This window comes from Lepisma saccharinum, chromosome 6 (assembly GCF_977018435.1).
Source record: "Lepisma saccharinum chromosome 6, izLepSacc3.1, whole genome shotgun sequence".
Classification (NCBI taxonomy): domain Eukaryota; kingdom Metazoa; phylum Arthropoda; class Insecta; order Zygentoma; family Lepismatidae; genus Lepisma; species Lepisma saccharinum.
The window spans coordinates 9,913,433-9,940,717 of NC_139234.1; the positions used below are offsets into that span (position 1 = coordinate 9,913,433).

The 27,285-nt window shown below is 37.8% G+C and overlaps 1 protein-coding gene across 1 annotated transcript; it reads right to left on the reverse strand.

Moving 5' to 3' along the window:
- Positions 1-6,263: 6,263 nt before the first annotated feature.
- Positions 6,264-25,169, reverse strand: LOC145988552 (syntaxin-1A-like). The gene is made up of 9 exons (XM_083123485.1): positions 24,967-25,169; positions 18,574-18,657; positions 17,574-17,673; positions 15,026-15,100; positions 12,720-12,902; positions 11,793-11,869; positions 10,578-10,715; positions 9,677-9,787; positions 6,264-8,000 (listed from the first exon to the last, which is right to left on the reverse strand). Exons 1-9 carry the CDS (start codon positions 25,000-25,002, stop codon positions 7,926-7,928), a joined length of 879 nt encoding a protein of 292 aa, XP_082979611.1. The 5' UTR covers positions 25,003-25,169; the 3' UTR covers positions 6,264-7,925.
- Between the last annotated feature and the right edge of the window lie 2,116 nt (positions 25,170-27,285).

Here is a 27,285-nt window from a genome sequence, read left to right on the forward strand (position 1 = left end):
CTTAAATGCACCATATTTAATCCATTAGATGAAAAAAGAAAGTGTTTAAGGGTATTATCGGAAGGGGGAGGGATATCCACCTCCAATATATTAGGCCTTATTTTACACGTGGGTTCTGGGGGGATTCTGAATTAAACGTTGGTAAAGGTAAAAAAAAAACTCTAGGTCTTAGACACTTGCGGGTATTTTAGTTAGAGGGGGGATTGAGCATTCAATTGATGGGGGGGGGGGGGTATCCAATTCTTGTGTATTACTATTGTCCTAGACTGTTGCGGAAATACTTGTGTGGAGACTGAGAAATAATTTTTGTAGGAGGCAATATCCACTCTTCAATATCAACAGTAAGTCTAAAATTGGCTTGGAAATTATGGTGGTACGATTGAGTATTAAATTTAAAGGGGGAGATAGGAAGCTTTTGATAAAGTGTTAAATCTTAGGTTGTCAAGGGATTTCTGTAGTGAAGAGATAGTTCGAACATAGTTTCGACCTCGAACGTGCCAAAACAGAAACTAGAAAAGACTAGTTATTTCTTGATCCTAAGAAAGTATTGACACCCCATTAAATCAATATTCTTGAAAGCCTGCAAAGAGATTGATGTAAAAGTTTTCTTGGTCGCATTGCTCGCAATAATGTGTTTGGCGCTTTACTGAGGTGAATGTGAGGTTTTATACTATAGGTGCATTACAAGACATAAGCGATATTCGCGATATTCATTAATAACATCACTTAATGCTTAATGTTGGTATACTGCTTAATTTATAGCAGGTGCATCATTTGGAACAAAAATATATCGAATCCGCATTTCTAACTTCTTGTCACAGGAAAATTTTACTTTAACAAGTTAAATTTGCACTGAAGATAAAATCCACGTAATTATTATTATGGGTTACTAAAATAATTATACTTACCCCAAGAAAAAGGGGGGGGTGAGTTATTTGAAAGAGGAACCATATTATATTATCGCCCTGAGCTTTATTTTGTGGGGGTATATGGTTTGAGTACGCGAATAATATAATTTGGGAGGACGCATGACATGATTTTTTTGGGGGGGGATTGCGCCATTGGCCTTGGGGGGATGGGTACCCCAGTTATGGAAGTTTGCACTGTTCGGAGCACCTATGAGAAAACCGAACGTTGATACCACATCAAGAAACATCTAATATGGAGGACACTTTTCAACATGGGGGCCGTCAACATGCGGATAGGGATGACTACTCAACTGAAAATATCTTAAAATGGCATAACAATTAATTAAGCCAACCTTTTTGGGACTATTCTCAATTTGAGGACACATTTATGACGTACCTTTGATTAAAATACCTTAAAACATTTATCTTCTTAAAACATAAATTAGGCTTGAACTTTTATTCCAATTTCCTGCCGCATAATTTATTCAAAAGTTACAAGGCAAAAATTTAAAAAAGGCACTCGAAAAATCACACTGAAAAATTTTGAAGAAAATTCTTTAAAAAATCGGCAAAAAACTAATCTTTTTTTTAAATCAAACTAATGAGGATCAAGATTAATAAAATATATTATCAGCTTATGACCATTAGTTACGGAGATTTTGGTCAGGAACTAAGAGTCTGCGAATCTGATGTTTGGGGAGGGGTGGAGACTTCTGAGATTTGCACTCCTAGTAATGATCCAACAACTAACCAAAAGTCAGCTTTTAAGGAAATATTACCGACATTCGACGTTTCTCTCTCTCACTGACTGGGCTAGAAGGGTGGGGTTAGTTTTCCGCGCGCGTGTGGAAGGGAGCTCGCAGCAAATTTCCTAAGGTCGGTCAAAACCCAAAAGTCGTGTTTTGACATAGTATGTGAGTTGAAAAGTGTGTAATGTCACATTCGATCATTCGTTCATTTCGATCTTCAGCCGAGACATCGGGAGAAGCGTGGCGGGCGGCGCTGACGGAGATGCCGACATTTGCGGCCTGTAATGCCCGCTTATTTTTATGGACATATGCAAACATTTATATAAATATTGCAAAACGAGCACTAACCTGTGTTATAAGACGCAAAAGTTTTTCTGTAATTCATCCAAGTTCTGCTCTTATATACACAAATAAATACGCTTTAGAAACGATGCTAAGAGCCACAGATAATAAAACATTTTAATCATAGTTTTGACCAGTAACGTCCTGCTTAAGTTTATATCCTTGAAATAGTTTTGTGTCGATGGGGATCGTTTGGAGGTTTCGAATGTGCAACACTGTATCAAGATTACGCTGCAGACGAAACCGTTAAAAGTCAATGGTTTTCGTGTTCCTTGTAATCCGAAATCTCCGAGCTCGAGTTTTTTGTTCCTTCGCGACTAGATGAAGACAGAGCTGTGAATATAGTGGCAAGCAGATGTTAACCAAGAGAGTGTTAATTTCGTACTGTGCGCAAGAGTGTTATTCTTGGTTACTTTTTTTGTGTTATTGCATTGTGTATGTGTGTTGTGTCAGTGAGACGAATGGAATGCCAGCCGCAAGGTTCACGTTAGAACAAAGAACTTTTATGCATGACACTTACGTGAAAATAGACTTGTGTCGGGACGTGTGTAGGCAATTTGTACAGAAATTCCCAGGCGTTTCACCTCCACATAGAGATACGGTTAGACATCTTGTCCTTAAATTACGAGAAACTGGATCGTTAAATTTTAAAACATCTAAGCAAAAACGACGGATTCTAACCGAAGCAAAACTCGATGAAATTGGTGCAGCGTTAGAACGTTCTCCAAACAAACCTCTACGCCGTGTTTCACAGGAGATGGGCGTGTCAAAATCATCAGCACATACAGCCACTAAGCTACTAAAATTAAAACCGTAGTCTTATAACACAGGTTAGTGCTCGTTTTGCAATATTTATATAAATGTCTGCATACGTCCATAAAAATAAGCGGGCATTACAGGCCACAAATGTCGGCATCTCCGTCAGCGCCGCCCGCCACGCTTCTCCCGATTTCTCGGCTGAAGATCGAAATGAACGCACGGTACGTGTCATGGTAAAATTACAATGCTTTAAGGTAGATAAAAAGGGAAATGAGAGAAGTAACAGAGAAGGAGAAGAAAACAAGAAAGCGAGAGACAGGGATGGAAAGAGCGAGAAAAAGACAAATAAAGAACCAAAAGAGAGAGAAGAGAAATGAAACGATAGAAAGAGAAAAACAGTGAGATTAGAAAGGAAATAAAATGATATGGAGGGGGAGAGAGAGGGAATAGGAAGAAAGAGAGAGTAACATGAACAAAGCGATCGAGAGAAAGCGAAACACAAATAACGTGAGAGACAGAGACAGATAGAGAGAAGGGAGAGGAGGGCATGGAGAGAAATAAAGCGAGAGAAGGGAGATACAAGTAGAAACAGAACTTAAAGATATACGGACTGGAAGAGAAATATTACAGAAGGAGAATAAGAATGAAATAAAAGAGGTCGAAAGAAAGAAAGGGGCAAAGGAGACAGAGTAAAGGCGAGAGAAAAAAAATTGGGGGGAAACGTTAGTTAAAGTAACAATCCATAAGTTAGAGAATAACCAGGAAGAAAGAGATTCATTTTTATCTATCCTAGTTGTAGTGGGGAAAGGGGGAGGCAGCGGGTCAGCTTCTCCCTGCGGATATGTGTGTGTGTGTGTGTCTCACCCCTCAGTATTTTTAAGCTTTGTTAATTTGCATTGGTTTTCCGTCCAGGCTCTTCAAGATTATGCGTCACGAGTACTGACATTCAAATATATAATTAGATGAATTGAACATCTTCATAGACGTCCTGGTTTTCCAGAACGTATCCTGCATACCTAGGTATTATTCTCAACGTATTGCGTATCGCATATTGAACGATGACGACAGCCTAAAGGTATCCATACTAACTACTACTACTACTACTTTATTCAACGTGTAATAAAGCAATATGTTATTTGAAAAGTTTAAAACAAAAACCCTCCAGAGACGGGAATTTCCCGGCCACTCTCTTCAACTCGAAGACGGTTAAAATATGATCCAGGTTTAAGTGGACATACAGTAACCTGTATTATAAATATCTTTATCGTTATTACATAAACATTCACTTCAAATGAAATATTGATTCTGACGAACCATTCGCCACTCCTACTTCTTAAAATCTCTCCAATTTTTATCTCATGTTGTATTGCGTAATCCCAGACAAGATAAGCTTATTGCTATCTTACTACGTCACAGGTAGATAACATATCGTCGTACTAATGCCAAAACCACGAATGTGCAAATTTTTACTCTTTCACCTGATGCAGTAAATTTTTTCTCACCATACTTTTTTCAGATTCCTGTGCTAACTCATACGACCTAATAAACAGTCATTAGTAGGTACGCATTTATCGATGGCAACATTTATCCAAAAGTAAAACATGTTTTTCTCCTTTTTTTTTACTGGACGATTCAAAATTTGGAAACCACCCTAAAATATATTTAATACTTAGAATGGAAAATAATAAAAGCGTTAGAACAATGGCTGTATATATTTGGTGAATGTTGTCATAACCCTTTCCAATTTTGGAAGCCAATATCTTGAATTCATCTTAAAAGTTTTAAATGGAAAGGTGATAGTATGATAATCACATTTACGTAGAATTTTCCGAAGAATCTAATAATTAAAACTGTTCTTTTTTGTCTTTCTTTATTGTTATGACATGCTAATATCTCTTAGACTTAATTTTCTTGTCCAGTGTCGGAACTTCCAAATGAAGTATACAGAAGGCTCATTGGCCTACGCAGGGCTACAGCCCCCCCCCCCTTAAATTTTGAAAAAAAAAATCAAATCAAACAATAGAACTCGGGAAACCCCAAAGTGGTAAATGTCCAGGTCTCCCCCTTAAAATGGGGAAGTAAATCTTGCTGAGTTAAATGTTTCAAGTATCATACCAAAGATTGGAACGAGATCGACAATGTCGAATACTTTGTATTTTCTCGAACAGCCTGGCCTTGCTCTCATCTCGATCTTTACAAGGTCATCTCGGCACCACCCCTAAATTATTAGTATTATTATTTAGATTCAATATATTTAACATACACATTTATTTTCCCCTAAAGCTTTTTGTGACGACTACATGCAATAAGGTGTAATAAAATATTCAGTAATTCAGTATATATTTATTGGAAGTCACATATTACAAATAATACAAGCCGAATGTTGTGTGGACGTATAAGTTACGATTCGAATACATACGAATAATAATGCTTTAATAGCGACCTTAGTTGTTTGCTGGTGTTACAGAGTGGGGTGAAGAAGTGTTACGAGTCAAATTGCCCATCACAATGTTTATTAACTGCGTTTCACGCAATGAGTTTCAAGAATTGAAACAAAACTCCACACAAGTTGCTCACAATCTATCAGTATACGTAAAAATTAATTCCTTAAAAAGGCACGTAGTATCCAAAAGATTATCTTATCAAAATATAGTCGTGTACAATTTACCGATGAATAGTTGTGCATCCCAACGCACATGTCAGAACAAGTATAAATCTAAAATTCGTTGTTACAATTTCATTTTATTTACAGCACACGCTACACACACACGCGCACAAACACTTATACGAGTTTCTTCTCGCCCATTTTTTACTATCCTTCTCATATTTTGCGTTATAAACTATTGCTCTTTAGTGTTCTTTACTTCGTATTTAGCAGATCTAATTTGACCAAACTACAACTTTGTGATAGGTGACAGCACCAGTACAGCCGTTAGGAAAGGCGAGGCGCTGTGCGAAGTACATACCTGAGAGTCTCTTATTCGTATTTCGTAAAATTCTACACTTAAACAACATGATTATTACGCATAATTATTGCCCCCTGCCCCTCAACACGCACAGGCTTTTTCCTTGAAGAACAGACGAAATTTTGCAGCTTGTAGGCAGCATCAAGACAACGTTCACTATTTCATAGGCTACCAAATCAGTTCAATGTAATCTCAAACCAAACCGATATATTCAGTTCATATCCATCTTTTATCACCAACATAGAAAAAAATGTATATAAGTAATGCTTTTGTGAAACACATCTGTTTACCTTGGAACTGTCTCGACTTGTTTATGTTTATATTTATATTTTGTTTATTTTATTTTATTTTATCTTGTTTCGTGTGTTCATTTTAACACTAGTGTACTGTTTTACTGTTGTTTCTTTCCGGTTTAAAATGGCTTCTGCTGTACTGGAAATTTCAATAAATAAATAAATAAATAACTTTTCTCAATAACGTTTTGCTGTTAAGGCCTTTTTGTGGGCCATACCATGCCTTCGAAAAACATTTTTTTTAAAATTTGTGTATGTAGCCAATAGCCATGCACTACAGATTAATCCTTGTCACTGGCATTTTTTTCTGAGACATAATGCACTATACACATTAGTTCTTTATGTTTTTTTTATTGATTTGTTGTTTTAAGTCCACTTTATGCGCAGTAAGGCTAATCGGAACTGGACCTACAGTTTAAAGTGGTATCCGAACCACTATGTGCCTCCACTGGGTATCGAATCCGGGGTCTCACTAGTTCTATATGGAAACGGAATCTTGCTTACAGAGAAACCAACAGAATTAGCCCTTTTGCTAAGTTCGTGCACTGTTTGCATATTTTATACTTTTCCATTGAAGACTCGTTAAGTTTTATTCGGAGATATACATTCTGATGGCAATTTTTTCTTGTCTGTGCAAAACGTACTAAAGTTTTTGTAGTTTTCCGAAAGAAAACAATGCTAATGACAACCATGAATGTGATCTTGGCTGCAAGCATACAGGATAAAAATCCTCATAACAAAACGTTGTGAAGAAATACCCTTCATATTGATATCCTCTACACCCTTTGAAAGTTTGTTTCGGTGGTTCACAGCAACACCTTGTGTATTTGTATCCATGTGCGTATATTGTTTGTTTGTTTTAAGACCACTTTATGCATATACAGGCTAATCGGGACTGGACCTTCAGATTAAAGTTGGATCTGAACCACTATGTGTGCCTCCACCTGATATCGAACCAGGTACACTTTTATTACAAAGCCGACAACGTTACCACTCCGCCTTCGGGGGAAGCCCATATACGTTTATAAATGTGTTTGTGTATATTAATTAAAATCTTTACACACTGGTATTGTGAAAGTGAGGTGACTTTCTATTTTATGTAATTCTCAAATACATGTAGCATAATTTCAGAGAAGTTTCTTTAGGCACTCGTGACAGTTAGCAAAATCTGCAAAAGTTCCTAGATGGTAGACGCTTTCAGGAAGTAAAGTAATATTATATCCTAATCTTTTTTATATTTCAGCTGCGAATTTGTTTCGCACAAAAGGGAATATGCCGACCGGGAAATTTTTTCCTGCCACATTCTGTCCCCTTCTTTTCATCTTTCCTCAAGACCGAGGAATTGGCACACCCTCACATTTGGTATATCTTGTCTTCAATACAAAAAAACGGCGTGTGTTGTATCCTCACAAACAATAGTTTATGACAGAATCAGTAGAAGGTTGGGGACCGCCAACAATAAATTCAACTGTGTTCCCGCGAAAAGCTTCGTTTCACAAGACCTTTTTATAGCAGACTTGCGTTCCTTGTTTGAAACTTCAGTTTCCTTTTCTCTACATTACGTAACCTATAAATGGAGCTGTATCGCTAATGCAGGTTTTGCTTCTTTTCTTTATTCTGTTTCAAATGTGATCACGTGTGCACAAGAAATAAATGTGAACATAAGATTCAATAATATAAGCGCGAGCCCCTGTGCGGTGGCACGCATCGCACACCCCTAACGGCAGAACTGAGCAACACTGTAATCTTTCATGCGTTGTAGGCTGATCTGACGTCATGTGTATAGAGTTACACGTATATTGAATTCTAAGCGGAGTCAGGTTAATTATTTCCCCAACTAATGCAAGCACCAGTTGAATTCGCGTGCACATTTTTCAGAAAATTGTGTTTTCTCTTGCATGAGTTGTGCTAGGAGAAGTACCACAATATAAATATAAGAATTCCAATTATGACGACGATGCATATCGATATTTTGATCATTCTCTGTAAAGGAAGAGGAAAATTTATTAGGCTAACACTAGTACAAGTTTATGAAAAAAGAAAGATGGTGCAAATAAAACAGTGTGTAGCGAGATTGGTAAAACCTTACCAACCAGCCACGGAAGAAAATTTAAAAAAAAAAAATCAAGTTCTTGTGTCTATGTATGCGCCGCTCAGGCACGTATCTAGAACTATATTTCGAACCAAGTGTCTCACATGTAATAATAATAATAATAACAAATAGGTTAATACGATTAATATGACGATTGATTGATTGATTGATTTAGTTTATATTACTTCGTTTTTCTGCCACTTTTGGCTAATTGCGATGAGGATGAGTAATGATATGATAAAAATGATGAAGGGATACTCTCAAAGAACACCTATACCTACGCCCGGATTCGAATCCGGGACCCCTGGCACCATAGAGCGCTATGCTAACCAGGGTGCGAAATCCTGGGGGGAGGGGGGATTTCCCCCACCAACAATCTTAGCCTCAAAAATCCCCCCACCAAAAAATTCCTGGGGGGAGAGTTTTTGTTATAACAAACAAAAGATAAGCAATTACTTTTAATTTCAAATATACAGGTACTTTACTAAGAATAATATCCAAAAGACAACAAATTAGTGTAGTTGTGAGTGTTCAATGCTTTTTCTCTCTCAAGAGATCATTAACAAATCTACATCAATACGCACAATAAAAGTAAAACAAGAATGCAAGACAATAGTAAATATGAAATCTAATTTATTTATATTAACATAGTGCACAAACTAAACGAAAACTTACACCAAATAAAACCACTTCAACTATTTCATAATTTATTAACATCTTTAACCAGTCAGTAATTAATTGATTGATTGATTTAGTTTATTTTATTTCGCGTTTTGTGCCTCTTGGCTAATTTGCGAAGATGGGGATGAGTGATGAAATGATGAAATTGATGAATGGACATTCACAAACAACCAAGCCCGACCGGGATTCGAACCCGGGACCCTTGGCGTCGCAGCGCGATGTGCTAACCACTCGGCCACAGGGTCGGGCCTTTAACCAGTCAGTAAAGGAATTAGATAGCTACTATACAATATCTGATATGTATAAAAGTAACAAATCAATTTCCTTTATGTAATTAATAATAATAATAATATACTTTTAATTGAGTAATATATTTGTACTTTTAATAACATTACAAAGATGTAAAACCCCCACATATGTTTGTGGGGGAGGGGGTTTGTAGACGAAGAACTTTCTCCTCGCCACCAGTTTTCAATGATTTCGCACCTGAATTGTAGCCACTCCACTACGGAGGCCGCCTTCTTTCACTTGCGCTTTATACACCCCCCCCCCGCGCCCCCCCCACCACACTGAATCTTGCTCCCCACACAAAGTTATTCACGTAACTTCGGATTACTTCAAGTTTACTTACATGCATCACAAGTACAGCTTGTACGTACAGTCTCCGACAATACAAATGGAACACCTAGACCCTGAAATGCTCCCTTCCTTGTGAGTCGTTATGTGTGTTGCCTAACTATACGGCGATGGTAGAAGTTTCCATTGAAATTTCGCTATTAAAATCGCCGTAGAGTTAGGCAACACACATAACGCCTTGCGGGGAAGAGAGTATTTCAGGATTTAGGTGTCCCATTTTTATTGTCGGTGACTGTACATTGTTGCTTACCTTTCTTCTTACAGTCCTCTTCTTTTCGGCACTCAGAAGTTGCTTCTTTCCTTTCGTAGCATACTCTGCGCCATCTAAGATATGCCTTTCTATTCGATTTATGCTCTCTCCCTGCAAATGAAACCATAAGATAACTTTAAAACTTGATCAATTGAGATAATATTTTAATATTGTTTTCAAAGTTGATTAAATGGTCTTTCTTAAAAATGCAGTAAGGATAATAAAGTAAATTATATTGAGAGGATAGCTGTATGAAAGATATGTATGAATGGACCATATTGAGAAATTTAAGTTGTGGATATTGGAGAGTAGAGAGGCGTGGCATTTGAAGGTGCGAGAGCGAGAGAGAGTCAGACAGAGGGAGGGAGGGAGAGAGAAAGAAAGAAAGAAAGAAAAGGAGAGAAGAAATTAAAAGAAGTGGCTATTGCAGTGCCTGTTCTTAGTTCAAGAAAACCGTATTGTAGTTCATGTTTGCATGGAGTTGCAGTGCTAGTGGAGACAGTGAAGGAAAATTCGACAAATAAGTGCTCCTTTAGTCCAAATCTGCATTTTTTGTATGCTATTAAGAGATAATATATATTAAATATGACTATGCCCCCCCAGAAAATAACCAAATTAACTTGATAGAATGTTACAGACTCACTCTACGTACACACACATGCGTGTGTGTATATAATACAGATATGTATATAATACATACATAACATATATATATATATATATATATATATATATATATATATATACATACACACACACACACACACACACACACACACACACACACATTCCTCGTTAACTGATTATCCAGTTTGCATTAGTAATACTCGAGATCAATATACAGACTCGTTAAAGACATCTAATATTAATAAAGAAAATAAAATATGTATGATGAATTTACCTGTGTAGCAACGTAGACGGAAATGTTAACAAAAAGTTCTCTGATTTCTCGAATCGAGTTTTCCACTTTGAGGATTTCCTTGTGTCGCTCCTCGATGTTTGCCACGGCCAGCCTAACGTCCTGGGTTTCTGAAATCAACTGAAACAAAGGTTAGTATTGTGTTACCTGACGTCACTTTTATTCATCTTGATCAATGACAGCAATTACGTATAATTCCGTATATATGAAAAATATAGCAATATCAAATTCATGCAGTTGAGAATTGTAAAAAGTAACAAATTGCATAAGAAACTTTAGTTGTTTTCTTAACATATGTGTATTTCCGAATGAGTTTCGTTGTATGGTAAAGGGGAATGACATTTGTAATCGATAGGCCGAGTTGCAAATCATAGAAGTCAGAATCTTGTGCAGTGGTGAAAATACCGGTCTACGAACTTTTCTTTTACTGACTAAAAATAAGTGGAAAAATTCTTCACCATTGCATTTCTCGTAAAAATCTAGACTGATTTGATATATATATATATCTCCCCCCCCCCCACATCCTCCCTTCCATTTATAATGTTTTAGTTGAATTCAATATGGTTGGCTGCCAACAATATGGCGGACTTCCCCTTGACACGCACAATTATGGTTCCACTTGGTCCTAACATGTTTCTATCAGACTAATTTTATCCAGAATAACTCCTTTAGCTTTGTAGGGGTGTTAAGAGACTTATGACTCACCCTGTACTGTGAGGTTTACTTGATGCATAAATATTCGAAACTGTAAATAAAAATGAATGACTGTACATAGTAGTGCAAGGTACATCTTTTTACAGTTCTAGTCTTGAAACACAAGAAAATTCTATTCTGCTACTTCAACGTTTGCTGTTAAGTCGAGCTGGCCGTCATGCTGTTTACATGGATCACATTATCTGCGCGTATTGCAAAGTTTACATAGTCCATGTGCACATGACATGCAAACTATCGTTGTTTACGCGTGGACGCATATCACTGCAAGAAATGCTATTGCAATAGTGTTAGAAGACGTGGGTGAACTCAGAAAGACTAATTGGTCTTCGAACAAGTGTTCTCGGGTTGCCAGCCAGGTTAAATTGGAGTTAGCTTCCAACATTTCGAGGGCATACACATATGACCAGAGCCAAAATGAACGCACTATATAATATACATAATATTTTGCTGTAAAGATATACCTACATATTAAAAGTTACTTACATCATGCGTAAATATAGCAAAGTTTTCTTTTTCTAGTAGTGTGTCAAGCTCGCTGTCTTCAATGTAGTTGTTCTTCACTGGAATAGAAGTTTTGGAATAATTATTTCTTTATATACTTGTAAACGTAGATTTAGTATGTTTAATTAGGAACTGAATACATATCTGCACTAATAACAAAGTTCATTCGATTATAATACAAGAAGATCATAATCCATTACATACTTATTTAGAGTCACACAGTTACAGTTGCAAATTATTCTTATTGTTGATTGCAAAATTTTGGAAATAACACGAAACCACACTCGGAGACATGGAATTAGGTGTGTATTAGTATATCTGCTGTTGCCACTTCGTACAACTGAATTTGTTGGGAGGTTAGGCCATGCATGATCTCATTCTGGAGTCTGTTTGTAATGTGCACTATACAAAATCAACAACAATTTTCACTGCTCAGATCAGAGATGACAACAGTATGTTTTCGTATATAGCTAATGTAGGGGTGACCTTTGCTGAAAGTACTCAAATGTCAACCTCTACTCCACATAGTGAACATGTTGCGTTTCTGCAAAGTAACGATGCTCTAGTGCCAGTATACTAATCACATTCTGTATGGGGTTTTGTTTTGTGGCGTCCATACGTGTTTGTGATTGTCCCCTCGTCCATCTCGTCTTATCACCATCCATGACCAAAATCTCCATTAGCCAAAAGTGGGAGGAAGGCAACGTAAAATAAACAAAATCAAGATAAGGTTCACGCCGAGATAGGCAACGCTGATAGTGGACGTTGCCATATCGTGTGCGGAAACCAGCAATTCTTGAAAGTCCTTGTCTTTACCTTTCCCATATAAGGCACGAGGGTTCTTCTGCCAAGACACCTTATGTTATGGTGTAACGATTTGTAACTTGTAAGTTCAAGACGCGTACATACCAATGGAAAGTTGCTTCCTTATCCTTTCGGTGCATCTGTTCTTGTAATCTACTTCGGCAGCTGTGAATTCATCGAACACATCCATCAGTCGCTGGCAGAGGGTTCCATACTGGGTCTTCCTTATCCTCAAGTCCAGCCCTTTAGTTGAAGATTTATCATCCTTTTTAATCGCTGCTTCCATTCCTGAAAAAAATCACAAGTGAAGAATAGCATACAGAATACTAAGTATGGAGAGTATATTGGATTTAGCGCATAGTTGTGATGTTCAAATTATCTTTGCATACGAGTATAATTTGAATTGAATATTTGGGAATTCGTTCGACAACCTTACTTGTAGAGATTTATGTTGATAGAATTAGTTAATCTTCTAGGTTCTCTTTCCATTTATATAACATAAATATTTGCAGAAGATTTACAAAAATGTTGTTTTCATCTGACTTCCGCCTCCTCTGCTTAGGAAAAATATTCTCCTAACTTATATTTATTTGTAATATTTGTAATACTCGGGCGCAAACAACTTCTCGACCCGGTACGGCTCATATAACGAAAATGATATTACATTTTTTCGATTCTTATCTCGTAACTGTAGCAAATTTTACATAATGTGACTGGGGGGGGGGGGGGTTGTTCAAAACTGTTTTGCTACAAAAAGTTCGAAGTTCGTATTTGGCCATATTTATCCCTGACTTCTATTGAACAGTTTATAATGTATTAGTATGAACTGTATTGAGTATAATTATTACGTCGTACAGAGTAGCCTACAGTTAATAAAATAGAATTTTTACAAGATGAACATTATAAGAATGAAGAATGTGCATTTAACTATGAAGCATTATTTTAAATTACGTTATTAGTTATTACTTAGAATCATTGTTTTTGTCTCGTAAGGATGCTATAGTTATATTTTCAAAAGTACGAATATACATTTCTGACTGTTCCAATTTGCAAAACACTGTCATATTTTATTAATTATCTAAAGAAATTTCTACCTTGTACAGTGGGATCTATGAGTATTACCGTGCAAATTGCCCACGACTATTTTCATTAATTTTTCTCTACATCCTATGTGTTTTAAGCGATGGACTTTTATGTATGCTGGTGCAGAAGTTGTCAACAGCTTGTTTTGAGTTTTCTTTTAATTATTGAAGCTCTTATTGCGTCAAATAAAGTGCAGGAACATGGCGATGGACAATTTGCACGGTAATACTCATGTATCCCACTGTACGTACTCTTCGCAACTTCTTATTTGACCGCCCAGAAAGAATTCCAAGTACCGAATCCGTAAATTTAGCAACATTGCACTTCGGCGCCAGCTGAGAGTAGCTAACTTTGAGTTGGTCCCTAAACTAGGAAAATAACGCTGTGGTGAAAAGGTTTCCAATTTCGCACATTCCATGAACTTAGAAACTATAAACCGCTATTATAATACACAACCAAACAGAAATAATAAATTCGATGAAGAATCTTAAGATTTTTTTACGATTCTACCTGCTCGACTGGAAATCAGTGACGTTTGAAACACTGAAGAGGGTTTTTCTCCAACTACTAATTTTAAATATTAATTTCAAATTTGTACGGCATTATTGCCGAAAAAGTTGCATGGGACACACTATCTACTTTAGAAAATTTTGCAGTGTAATAAATCGTATGAAAGTTATTTAAATTGAATTGAGAATGCTTCGAGGCATTATCAAATTCGAAAAAAGAACACTTGAGAAATTATTTCTAATGAACTGCTACAGATTAGTTCGACCGCCAGATCTTTCGTTGTTGGTAGGTGATTTATGATTATGTGATTCACTATTGTTGGCAGTGGGAAATATTTTTGCAGCACGCTAAATCTTTTATAATGTAACGAAATAAACTTAATATCACTTAAATGTTTAATGCATACATATTGTTTCATATGTTCATATTTTAAGATATAGAATCAGACTGTGGTAACTTTAGAATAAAAATTCAGCTAGAGATAAACACGTAAATCTAAGTTATTATTACTAAGTGATCGCTTTAAGATTATATATTACATTACATTATATTATGTTACAGTTATTACATTATATATTTCAAAGTGAATACTCACAAACTTCGGATTTTTCAGAATCAGTGTAGACTAATATATGCAGTTTCATTTATTACCATAGTTTCACAGTTTGTTACTATGGAAACAACATTATCAATTATTGCAAATTCGAAACTCGTGTAGTATGTACAGTCTAATCAAATCTAACCCAGCCGATTGATGGTGTTAGTGATTTTCTCTATGTTTTGGATGACAACTGACAAACTTATTTACATGAACCAACCTTGAAGTCTGTTTCTGATTTGACCGAGAGACTTGGTAGCACACTCTCTTCTGGCATCCAGTTCCATTTTTATGTCTGGAAACAAGTTAAGAAAGTGTCATTAGTTATACAAGGTATTCAAAAGAGGGTTTGCGCACATATGTATAAAATGACCAAATAAAGTTCTTTATTATTATTATTTTTTTAATAGTCGAGTTACAAGTGCTGGGCAACCCAGTGGACATGACCTCGAAAGCAGATCCTATTCGAAAACATAACATCTACCCGTGAGGTGTGAGCCTACTCCAACAAAATTCTCTGGTTTAAATGTTCAAAATTTACAAACGTGCGTGGACAATTTTTCTCCCTTTGAAATTGTTTTTCTTTCAAAGCTGTGTCAATGCCATTGTACGTACATGCATCATTTGGAACAATAAAATTACAGATAAAATCTGTAGTTCAGACCAAATGTTAGCACCAAAATTCCCAGTCATCAAAATGTATGGTAACAAAATTACCTAGCACCAAAATGTCCTGGCACCAAAATTCCACACACCTTTTCACATCTACGAAGCCTCTTATTAATCCTAATATAGTCATAATTTTGATTAAATAGATTAGACTGTCTACGAGTGTAATATAGTCTACACTTTACATGGTCTACATATAAGTGGCAACGCAATAAAGAAGTAAAGTATTTTTTTATCTCTTTTTAAATCTAATTTTATTTCCAGTTTGCTTCTTCTGGTTTCTGTATTATCTCTTTCTGTTCTGTCTCTTTCTATCTCCTTTTCTCTGCAGTTTTTTTGCTCTCGTTTCTGTATTATCTCTTCTCTTCTATCTCTGTTTTAAATCTCCCTCTCGTTTCTGTATTATCTCTTTCTCTTCTATCTCTGTTTTAAATCTCCCTTTCTCTCCAGTTTTCTTCCTCTCGTTTCTGTATTATCTCTTTATCTTCTATCTCTGTTTCAAATCTCCCTTTCTCTCCAGTTTTCTTCCTCTCGTTTTTGTATTATCTCTTTATCTTCTATCTCTGTTTCAAATCTCCCTTTCTCCCCAGTTTTCTTCCTCTCGTTTCTATATTATCTCTTTATCTTCTATCTCTGTTTCAAATCTCCCTTTCTCTCCAGTTTTCTTCCTCTCGTTTCTGTATTATCTCTTTCTCTTTTATCTCTGTTTTAAATCTCCCTTTCTCTCCAGTTTTCTTCCTCTCGTTTCTGTATTATCTCTTTATCTTCTATCTCTGTTTCAAATCTCCCTTTCTCTCCAGTTTTCTTCCTCTCGTTTCTATATTATCTCTTTCTCTTTTATCTCTGTTTTAAATCTCCCTTTCTCTCCAGTTTTCTTCCTCTCGTTTCTGTATTATCTCTTTCTCTTCTATCTCTGTTTCAAATCTCCCTTTCTCTCCAGTTTTCTTCCTCTCGTTTCTGTATTATCTCTTTATCTTCTATCTCTGTTGTAAATCTCCCTTTCCCTCCAGTTTTCTTCCTCTCGTTTCTGTATTATCTCTTTCTCTTCTATCTCTGTTTTAAATCTCCCTTTCTCTCCAGTTTTCTTTCTCTCGTTTCTGTATTATCTCTTTCTCTTCTACCTCTGTTTTAAATCTCCTTTCCTCTCTAGTTTTCTTCCTCTCGTTTCTGTATAATCTCTTTCAGTTCTACTTTCTTGGGGTCTATGATATTTAAATGTAACGCTAAATAACCCAAATGCATATTTTGGTTAAGAGAGCATGTATTTATATCACTTTTTTTGTTTGCTGGGTAGGGGTCCTGGTCAGGATGGTCAACTGGGGGCGTTTGCCCCTGCTTCCCTCCAATTTAAGTTTGTCCTGCCAGCCCAGGAGCAATGGATCTTGTATCATATGCATCGTTTCCTCTACTCGAGATCTGCTGAGTGTGTTCCCTTTTAGCTGAGTAGTTAGGCGTGTAACGGAAACTGACATAGATGAGGAGGCACTCTTTGCATTGGACTTGATTGTGATTGGCCTTGGAGAACCTTCCAAATGAATGATCAACAATGCACAGAACCGCGAAAGACTGAAGTCGATCGTCCTTTGTCGAGGCAAACTGAACGCCAACTCTTGCCTTACTATTTCTGCTAGCCGTTGGTGTGGTCCAATGAGAGCACAATCTCCACCTCGCAAATGTGTAAGCAGATCATGTGGGTCCATCCCTGACAATAGTTTCGCGGAGAATAGTAAGTCACAACTTGGCTTTGGCGGGAAATCATTTCAGCTACTGTATAACTTCTATATCACTGCGACAGACTGTTTCTATGCCTCATTCGTTATCATGCGGTAGCTCAAAAAGCAGCTTTGGCCTACAGAAGGGTGGTTAAGGGGGTCAGAACCTTAATTTTCTTAAAAATATGAGTTATTTAAGTTCTTTTTTCCCCATTTTCCTACCCATAACGACATTCAAAATATTTTCCAGTAATTCTTAAATCCGTCGGTAATATTTTGCCCTTCATCCCTGGGGCCAGCACTTACACGACATTGCAAAACAATCGCAAATGTATTATTGGTATGACAAGAATTCTTCGGTACAATATCTTCTGTCTGAATACTTACTATCCTCCAGTCTAGGTGACGACAGAGCAGCATTCTGGAGCTTCTTCGTCTCCTGCGTGTTGACCCGGACGCTCTCCAGCAGGCACTGGATTTCTTCAACCTGAGAAACGAAAAAGGTAACGCCTCGTCAATTTCTCGATGTCTTCTTTGACCACACCGTATATCATAATTTGTGAACCTCCCTGTTTCCGGTGCAGATTGCGCACAGAGAGCAAAGTGGAACTCTTTGTACCACGAGGACATGACACCATCTTCTGCCCAACAAAATGGGCTACGTGAGATATTGGCAGAATCAGAAGAACTACACAGAGAGAATGATAAGGGGTAATAGACAGAAAGAGTAAGAGAAACAAAAGAAGGGGAAGGCAAAAAGAGATGGAGCAAACAAGAATGAAGGAAAGATTGAACCAGAGACAGAAACTGAGAAACACAGAAGGAAAATAGAAACGCAAGACAGACAGTGGCAGAGGAAGAAGGAAAGAAGAAAGGAGGCAGTGCAGAAATTTTAAAATAAAGGAGAGGATAATAGGAGAAAAAAGAGATAGGAAGAAAAGAAAGAGTTGAACAAAGAGGTACGGACAGAGAGAGAGAGAGAGAGAGAGAGAGAGAGACAAAGAGAGAGAGAGACAGAGAGACGATATAAAGAAGGACAGACAGAGACGGGAAAGATAAATAAAAGGAGAGAGCAAATAAGGAAAGAGATAGGAGAGAAAAAGATCTGATGCATAGAGAGAGAGAGAGAGAGAGAGAGGGAGAAAGTACAATATAAAGAGAGAAGGCCAACGGAAAAGATAGAAAAAGACCAAAAGAGAAAACAACTGTCTGGTAAATACGTAGTAGTTCTTCTTCCTTTTTGTGCATATTCGTAAAGCGCACACTTGAAAATTTGCTATTCCGAGAGTCTTGCAAGCGTAAATAGACCCCGTTGACTGGAGGCTAAATTTTACTTAGTGTTTACAAGTTTAGATATATATAAAATATAGAATATTTAGAGACTTACCTCGAGGAAGAAATTATCCATGAACCTCTTTTGCTTTGACACGGAATCACACTTGGAGAAAACCACGGTCGGGTCCTTCCCCATCTGCAAAAGATGGAAGAGAGTATGATTTTTATGAGGAGAGAGAGAGAGAGAGAGAGAGAGAGAGAGAGAGGGAGAGAGAGTGAGAGAGAGAGTGAGAGAGAGAGAGAGAGAGAGAGAGAGAGAGAGGGAGAGAATAAAACAAGAGAAAACGGAAAGAAAAACAATCCCCAAATCAGTCTACCCAAACAAAATTCTCTGGCGCTGCATGGGGCGAGGCTGAACTGAGACTATATTATATGATTCAGGCAAGTAACCCCTCCTCTGTATGCTTAAAGTGGCGAATATCGTTATGTGTTGTAGCGATGGAAGCTGTATACTGAATTACTTGACATAAAATATGAAATATGGGTTGTTTTGTAGTAGGAGCAAAGGTAGGTATATAATACGCATGCACATTGTCTAAAGTTATCAGCCTACATATACGACAGTTTTATGACACCATTAAGCCTTGTTTCCATGATATGAAAAACTCAATATGCTGACCAAGGCAGAAATTTATTTTATTATAAAACATAAACTAAACATAACGTTTCAACTTTCTAGCAAGGTCTTCTTCAGACTCTGCACAAAGCACAAATGTTTATGTTATTTAAGATGATGACACAAATGCAGCCCCCCCCCCCACACACACATACACACTCACAGAAAATGCATAAGACACAATTATTTTTTCATACCAATATTTCACAAAAGTTCATCATTATTATAAACATCAATTCACCGTTTGATCAAACACTAACTATTGTTACGGTTTACGATTAAAGAGTATTTTTGTCTTGTCTATATTGAGGAATTCTATAAACAATGCTTCTCAACGATGTAAGAAAAGCAACAAAATAACTGCATCAAAATCTCCGATAAAATGTTATTTACAACGTTACTACAGAGGTAAGAGGTAGCTATATTGCACGTTACTGCACTGTGAGCCCAGTAACTATTTAAAATCCACATAATTTTTAACCTTTGGAAAATTCTCTCTTTGTATTGTGCACAATTATTGCCCTGCAACCAATAAACGAACTGACAGCGCAATTCATATCACAGAAGAAGAAAGTGATACTAAAAACATCGTCCATTACTTCAATTCGTGCTTGTATACAGCACTCATTGTTTCAGTAATTAACCTAATTTCTTCTCACGACATTTAATTAATTCGCTGACAATCATTTCAAGCCTTGCTGATCCAAGGTTTAAATGCTACATAGTTTACTATTTTTTACGACAGCGCTGAGAATATTTTTAAGTCTCGGGATGCAACTACAGCATGTACAATACATTCATAATACTTCATCATGAAGCCAAACATGTACAGTGGGATCCATGAGTATTGCCGTGCAAATTATCCATCTTAAAAACGCATAGCATGTAAGAGAAAAATTAATGAAAATAGTCATGGCAACTCTGTTAGTCTCTGAAAAAATGTGCTGTGGTCGTTGAACATTGTAGATGTAGGACGTGTTGGACGCATTTTGTCAAGGCAGAATATTTTGCAGAGGTGGAAAACATTGCGGGTTTCGCAGGTAAGTTAATTGGGAGACATAAAATCATTGTTGTACAGTTAAAGGTAATGAACCAAGCAGTGTGCTGTCAGTTTTTGAAGATTCGTGATTGCAAATTTAAATGAAAACATGGCGGTTGTTTATTCGTGTACCAATGCTCCAAATATGAGACAGTGAGTGGTTCCCAATACGAGATATGTCTCATATTAAGGTAGCTTAGATTTATAATGTCTCAGCACATCGAGATTAAGTGAATGTTCTGATTTAGGCAAAAGTATTTTTATGATATGTAAAGGACCCGAGACCACCTGAACAACTAGTGTTACTCACCTTAAGCAGAAAACCAGTTCTTCCACCAGAAATTGAAGATGCATTGGAGTCATATTGCATAGAAATGGATAAAAGATACTTTGGACACTTCATGTGCATGCAGGTGAAGTGACCAGGTGCCAAGACTAGTGTGCTTCATGTGCGTTATGTATCGTATGAATTGAAGTAACCAGTGCTTACTTCAGTGATGACTTACTTGCAAGTGAATGTAGTATCTCATATTAGGACCCCATTTTCTCAAACCTCATTTTTACATAGTTTTGTATTTTGTATCACTATGTTTTTCAAGAACATTCTAGGGCAATTTTAGTTATTGAATTTCAACAACATGTCTGGCCATTGTATGCATTTGTCACATTCACATTGTTACATCATTGTTGGCTGTAATTGTCACATAAAAAAATGTGTCTCATATTAGGCGTCTTTACTATACTCAAGGATCCCACTGTACCGGTAGCTTCGTGGCGGAGTGGTTAGCAGAGCGCGCTACAACGCCAGGGGTTCCGGGTTCAAGTCCCGGGTAAGGCATGAGTATTTGTGTTTGTCCAGATGATGAGAAACTGTAAGAATTGAAAAGTGTAAAATTGAGAAAAAGTGCGTATAGTGGGGGATACCTCCGTGTAGGGGGTATTTCCTTTATATAAAAAAAAAGTGGTTAGAGCAATGGAACGGTATGCCAGAGACCCGGGTTCGAGTCCTGGTCGAGCCTGTATTTTTCGCCGAAAATTCCTACATAGTACATCTCCTGTGTGTGCCTAATCTCCAACGTATTTTCATATTTCTTTTCAGTTTCCGATTTTCCAAATGCCACAAATAGTTATTACTCGGTAACTAGAATCATCATGAACAAATTGAATTCAATAACTATTTTAGGCAATAAGTATAAAGTTTGTTTGACTATAATTCAAACCCGCTGCGAGCGAAGAGAGCAAGAACAACATATTTAATGTTGTTCTTTTTCAAACTGACAATAATGCTCATTTCATACGCCGCCAATACTTTCACGGTTCTCCACTCGGAGGCGCAACCACGAATTTTTGTCTGGGGTTGGGGGGCAAGTACCAGGATAAACGCACCATCAAAATAATAATAATAATAATAATAATAACAATAATAATAATAACAATAATAATAATGGCATCATTATTATTATTACTAGTGGTAGTAGTAGTAGTAGTATCAAAAACGTTATTATTATCCTCATAAATTACGCAAAGAGGGTGTACAAGTCGGTACTAAAGCATTTGTTTGGAACAAACTATTTGAAATATTTTTTCAACACCGTCAATTTCACATTAGCTAATAATGGAAAACAAGGACACAAACTGTATTTTTGAATGGCAGAAAATGAATGATAAATTCATTATTTCTGTACATATAACATGTATAACTTTCATTTACATGTCTTACATACATGCAACATGGAGCGACATACGAGTAAAAGAAGAAAATACAAATGCAACATGCTAACATTAATTGTGTACATATTCAAAGTTTATTCAATACATATATACAACACATATTATTTAAGTACATTACATTCCAGAAAAGAAACAAACTGCGAGCGAAACGAGCAAGAAAATTTTTAGATCCATTTTTTTCAATTGAAAACAATATTGATGTAATAGGGCACAAATAATTTCACTGGACGCCATGGCATTCTCTCTTTTACAACTTCTTTCATTTAGATCTCTCGGCATCCATGGCCGACTCCCGCCGCCTCCAGCTACGGCTCTGAACCTAACGATACCGAGATAAGCAAGGTTTACGAGTGTAGCGAGCAAGAAAATTTTGCGAAATGTATTTTAACATGCATTAGATTTGAAATCGAAGGGGTAATTTCTCCTCTGTGCACCCCCTGCAGGTTCCCTTGGCCGTAAATGTTTGCCCCCACCCCTTAGAATTGACTTTCGTCGAAGGTTGGCCGGACCCTGTGACCCAGTGGTGTCGGCCCCTGTGGTGGAGTGGTTAGCCCATCGCGCTACGACGTCAGGGGTCCTGGGTTCGAATCCTGGCTCGGACATGGATATTTGTGATTGTCTGTCCTGAAAAGTCCTGAAATTGAAATATGAATGAAATGATATGAGTGAATGAAGTGTGATGGGGGAAGCTTCCGCATAGGGGCTTTCCCTTTTAAAAAAAATGGTTATCACATCGCGCTGCGACGCCAGGGGTCCCGGGTTCGAATCCTGCTCTGGCTTGGTTGTTTGTGAATGTCCATTCATCAATTTAATCATTTCATCACTCATCCCAATCTTCGCAAATTAGCCAAGAGGCACAAAACGCGAAGTAAAATAAACTAAATCAATCAATCGAAGGTTGGGGCCGGCAATGTCCCCTGCGGTTGCGCCACTGTATCCGTCTCGGCCCCTTCTCCATGGCTGCCAAAATGAATATAATAGTTTGATTTGGTGTTTTAAGTCCACTTTAAGCACAGTAAAGGCTAGTCGTGAGTGGACCTACAGTTTAAAGTGGGATCCGAACCACTATGTACCTCCACCGGGTATCGAACCCAGGACCCCTTGATCACAAGGCGACGACGCTACCACTGCGCCATCGGGGAGGCCTCGAAGTGAATATAATGAAATTGCAGATGACGAAAAGATGCATTTAAGAAGGTTAAATACTTGCAGAGAAATTTGAAATTCTTACCAGTCAGACACCGAAAGTGGGTCTACCTAAAAATACCTGTATTTCGTCTGCCTGAACAAACTTGTGTTTGGTGACCCTGGGTTGTAGGTGTATTTAAATGGAAAGGTTCGTCAGGAATATTTACCCAAGGATAAAGGAGTTTAATGTTAGAGTTCTTACTCGTGTTATTCAACATGTCTAGCCTAATTAGTTTAAGCATATTAACTGCAATCTAATTGAAGATTTTCCACTTTCAGTCATCTTAGGGCACTTTGTCTTCTTTTGCAAGCCACTGTGTTGACAAAATTCTTCATGTCAGCTGACAACTCAAGACAAAAGGTAGCTTACTCCTGGATATATGGAGTGCTCGTCACGGGCTGTATAAATTACGCATAACTTCAAATTCGTTGACTGTAACCTTCCAATATTGTATTCAAGAAATGAAGGTAACACTCGAGCTCTCGTTCTAGAGTTTGTTACGATAGTTGAAAAAAAATAAAAAAAAGAAACCAAATATAGTTTACCATGCGACCTCTTCAGACATAACATTTTTAAAAATGTGTTCTGTTTATAGTTAACAGCAATGTCAATCAATCCATTAGTGGCAATTGTGAACCTCTGCTGCGTGGTTGCATGCATATTTAGGATAAAATCTAATTTTTTCTGGGGTTCGTAGCGTCGGAATGAAGCATCAAACGGGAAAAGTGGTTTTACAATAATGATTTCATTACGCTGTGAAGTGTGTGTGTGTGTGTGTGTGATGGTGTGTGATGGTGTGTGCGTGTGTGTGTGTGTGTGTGTGTGTGTGTGAGAGAGAGAGAGAGAGAGAGAGAGAGAGAGAGAGAGACACTACAGTCGCCGCCACCGAAGTTCCCGGGTTTGTGTTCCACCCTGAGCATTGATTTCTTTATGAGTGTTTCTTCATTAATTTCGATCTTCAGATCATCAGACATCCTCATCGTCGCAATTGATAAAAGTGGCAGAAAAGCGACGCTAAAAAAAAAAGGAAACACCAGACGAGACCGACACTTGCTTTTCGAAACAGACACGAGAACGAGACGAGACCGAGAAAGTACCAAGCCTTGTCTCGTCTCAATGCCATCGCTACTTCTCACCGTAACCTCATCATTGTGCTGTGAAATAAGGTTTGTCTGGGGGGAAAATACTGCTTTAGGAAATTCAGTTGAAACACAGCAGAGATTTTTTAAATTGATATTGTATTTTTCGCGTTAAAGTCTAAAAAATCGACACTATTCTGAAACGAAATCGCGACTATTATTAGATGCAATTGATGACGGCACACTCACAAGAACACCCATGCCAAAGCCAGGATTCGAAATCGGGGATTTCGGCGGCGAGATCGAAAGGCAACAATTAAACACTACGTCGCCGAAGAAGCAACATGAAAAGCATCCCGTTACATCGTCTATATTTTGCGATTTTACCTCTGCTACTGGTGTACTGTATATATACTTCATACATATTTAAAAAAACTACAAATTAGAAATAAAATCAATGCAGAAATATATAATCTCAAACAATCATTCGTAGGCCGGCCTCCGTGGTGGAGTGGTTAGCACAGGGCGCTATGACAACCGAGTACCCGGCGGGTTCGAATCCCGACCTGGGCATGGGTGTCCTTTGTGGGTGTCCCTTCATTAGTTTAGTCATGTCATCCCTCATCCTCATCTTCGCGATTAGCCAAAGATGGCAGAAAAGCGGGAAAATAAACCATATCAATGAATCAATTAAATCCTTCGTCGATACACTACTTACAGCTTCTCTCAATTCAGTACTGAATACGAGTTAACGCTGACAGAGCTTATTTTTAAGTGAAACTCGCCCATACCTTTACGTGGAGTTCCGCCAACCTGTCCCTCGGCATGGCCTGGCCACTCAGATCCTCTGGCACTGATTTCCGTACACAAACGTCACTTCCGGTAGGTCAGTGAGACATGCTGACCTTTAATTTACAGCTGCTGTTGAGTTCCTTGGTTACACTTGACACGTTATAAGCGAGAGCTCACGTAACGACGCATCATAGCACTCGCTCGCACAGTACAACGTGGAATAAGGTGCTTCTGCGCAGGCGTTGTCCTTGACTGATCAATCCGGAGCGAGGAAAGTATGTGAAGGTAGACCGTTGCAGTGTTGCAGTGTCAAGAGATATTATTCCCTTCATCTGCGAGAAATGCGAGTACTGCATGAGACCACTTTCGCTCGCTCATACTCGTTCCAGTCTCCCACACAGTGGCGGCGCCAGGATTATTCATCTAGGGGCGCTGAAGGGCCGGGGCAAAAATAGCAAAAAGCGGGGGGCAACTGCATCCCTAATCACCGCCACTGATTAACATAAATTACTGACTGTAATTAAAATATAAAAATAGTGAAATATATAACTTTAGATTGACATTAATTTTCCAGGGATGCTGCCCCCCTTACATTCAGATACACGTGACAGTCTTATTGAACTATATAGTGAAATACAAAATAAAATCATCCTGCCCTTAAAAACACAATTTTTGAACCTTCTCAATGTAACCAATGTAGGCACAAGATACATAGTACATTATACCTTCCGTCTGCCACAAGACAAAACGCGAAGAGCACAGCAACTGTGTCATCTTTAAAATCCCTTCTGCCGCACTATCCCCAACAACGAACTGTAAAATTTCTTCGTGAACATTGGGCCTCTTCCTAACAGTTTCTGAAAAAGCTTGAAATGGTACGTTTACTAGACATGTTACGTGGAACAAATACATAGAACGTGCCCCCTCTGGATCCGCCACTGTCTGTGCACCAGTTACATTTGTTTTACATGTCATAATTTTATAATACATTATTTTCTCTTCTAATATAATTGGTAAGTACGTACATATATTATTTTCTTTGTCGGATTCCTCAAAAGTGTTCACAAGACGTATGCCCCATTATATCCTTCTTATTTTAGTTCTCTTAAGAAATAATCACGCGTAGTTTTATTCAGACGACATTTAAATATAATATGATCAGATGTTCCTTCCGTTGCACCACACTCGCAGCTTACACAATCTGCCTAGTGTACGTACAAGTCTTTGGGATCAAGGGTGTAATTTAGCCGACATCTGATACGGACTGTATCCCACACTTTAGTGTATAGAATCAAATATAATTTCAATGTAACAATAATCATAGAAATATATATCCGCCCTGGTAGTTTCAGCCCATAAGCATCTGTATCATTTTCATATTTCGCCATGTATTGATAAGATACGCTAAACTACATTTTAACATGGAGATGTATGTTCCTTAAGTTTCAATTTTACTGCGTCTTTCACTTGACGATCCATATTTGAGGTCCCACTACTACAGACAAATTACGATTGTACCTGAACTATTGGGTTTCGAACTTACCGATTGTTTTGCCTGTTCGAGCGTTATTTGCTCGAGCAGCTGTCAATTCCTCTCTCTCTCTCTCTCTCTCTCTCTCTCTCTCTCTCTCTCTCTCTCTCTCTCTCTCTCTCTCTCGTATCATAAAGGAAAAACAACAATTGTTATTGCAAATCTCAATAGTACAAGGAAATTTAAAGACTGCTGAAGATTACTATACTCTATCTCGGGAATATCTGGAGCAAGGCCGTAGAGAAGGGGAGAAAGCGAGTGGGTGGAACGAAACAGTACACGCTGCTGCAAACAGCTGGTAGTTGCAGTCACATTTTCCCCTCCACGCAATCCCGTTCCCTCTCACGTGTTCATTGGTTCAGCCCTCTCGAGCCACTACTTGCGCAGGAACTTGTTTTCGTTCGCTTGCTCCAGAGATTCCCGAGACAGAGTGTAGGCACAGATTAGGCTCCGCCGGGTGCTTATTGTTGACTTTCGATTTTGCCACCGAAATCTCCGGGAAATAAGAGGCCATATCATGGGCAGCGGAAAAACAGACCTTCATTCAGAAAACTTTTACTCGAAAACTATTTGAGGCATTTGAATGAGCTTTGTGGTGAATTGATCAGAAAGGATGAATCTTAACAGTGATTATCGAAATTTTTTTATCACTTCCATATTTTAATAGATATTAGCTGTCAAATATCTCAGTTTTTGTATCGGCGTATAGAGCCCAATTCTAAGTTACTGTAAAAATTAAACCTTGCAAGGCTTTCTTGCACCCTTCCTGAGTAAACTGATTTTTTTG

Excerpts from the sequence above, each read along its gene's own strand:
- LOC145988552 (XM_083123485.1), bottom strand. The coding sequence starts at position 25,002 with ATGCCGAGGGACAGGTTGGCGGAACTCCACGTAAAG. Across the intron at positions 18,658-24,966 it reads TGGCGGAACTCCACGTAAAG|ATGGGGAAGGACCCGACCGT; the intron begins GTATGGGCGAGT and ends CATCTTTTGCAG. Across the intron at positions 17,674-18,573 it reads TGGATAATTTCTTCCTCGAG|GTTGAAGAAATCCAGTGCCT; the intron begins GTAAGTCTCTAA and ends TTCGTTTCTCAG.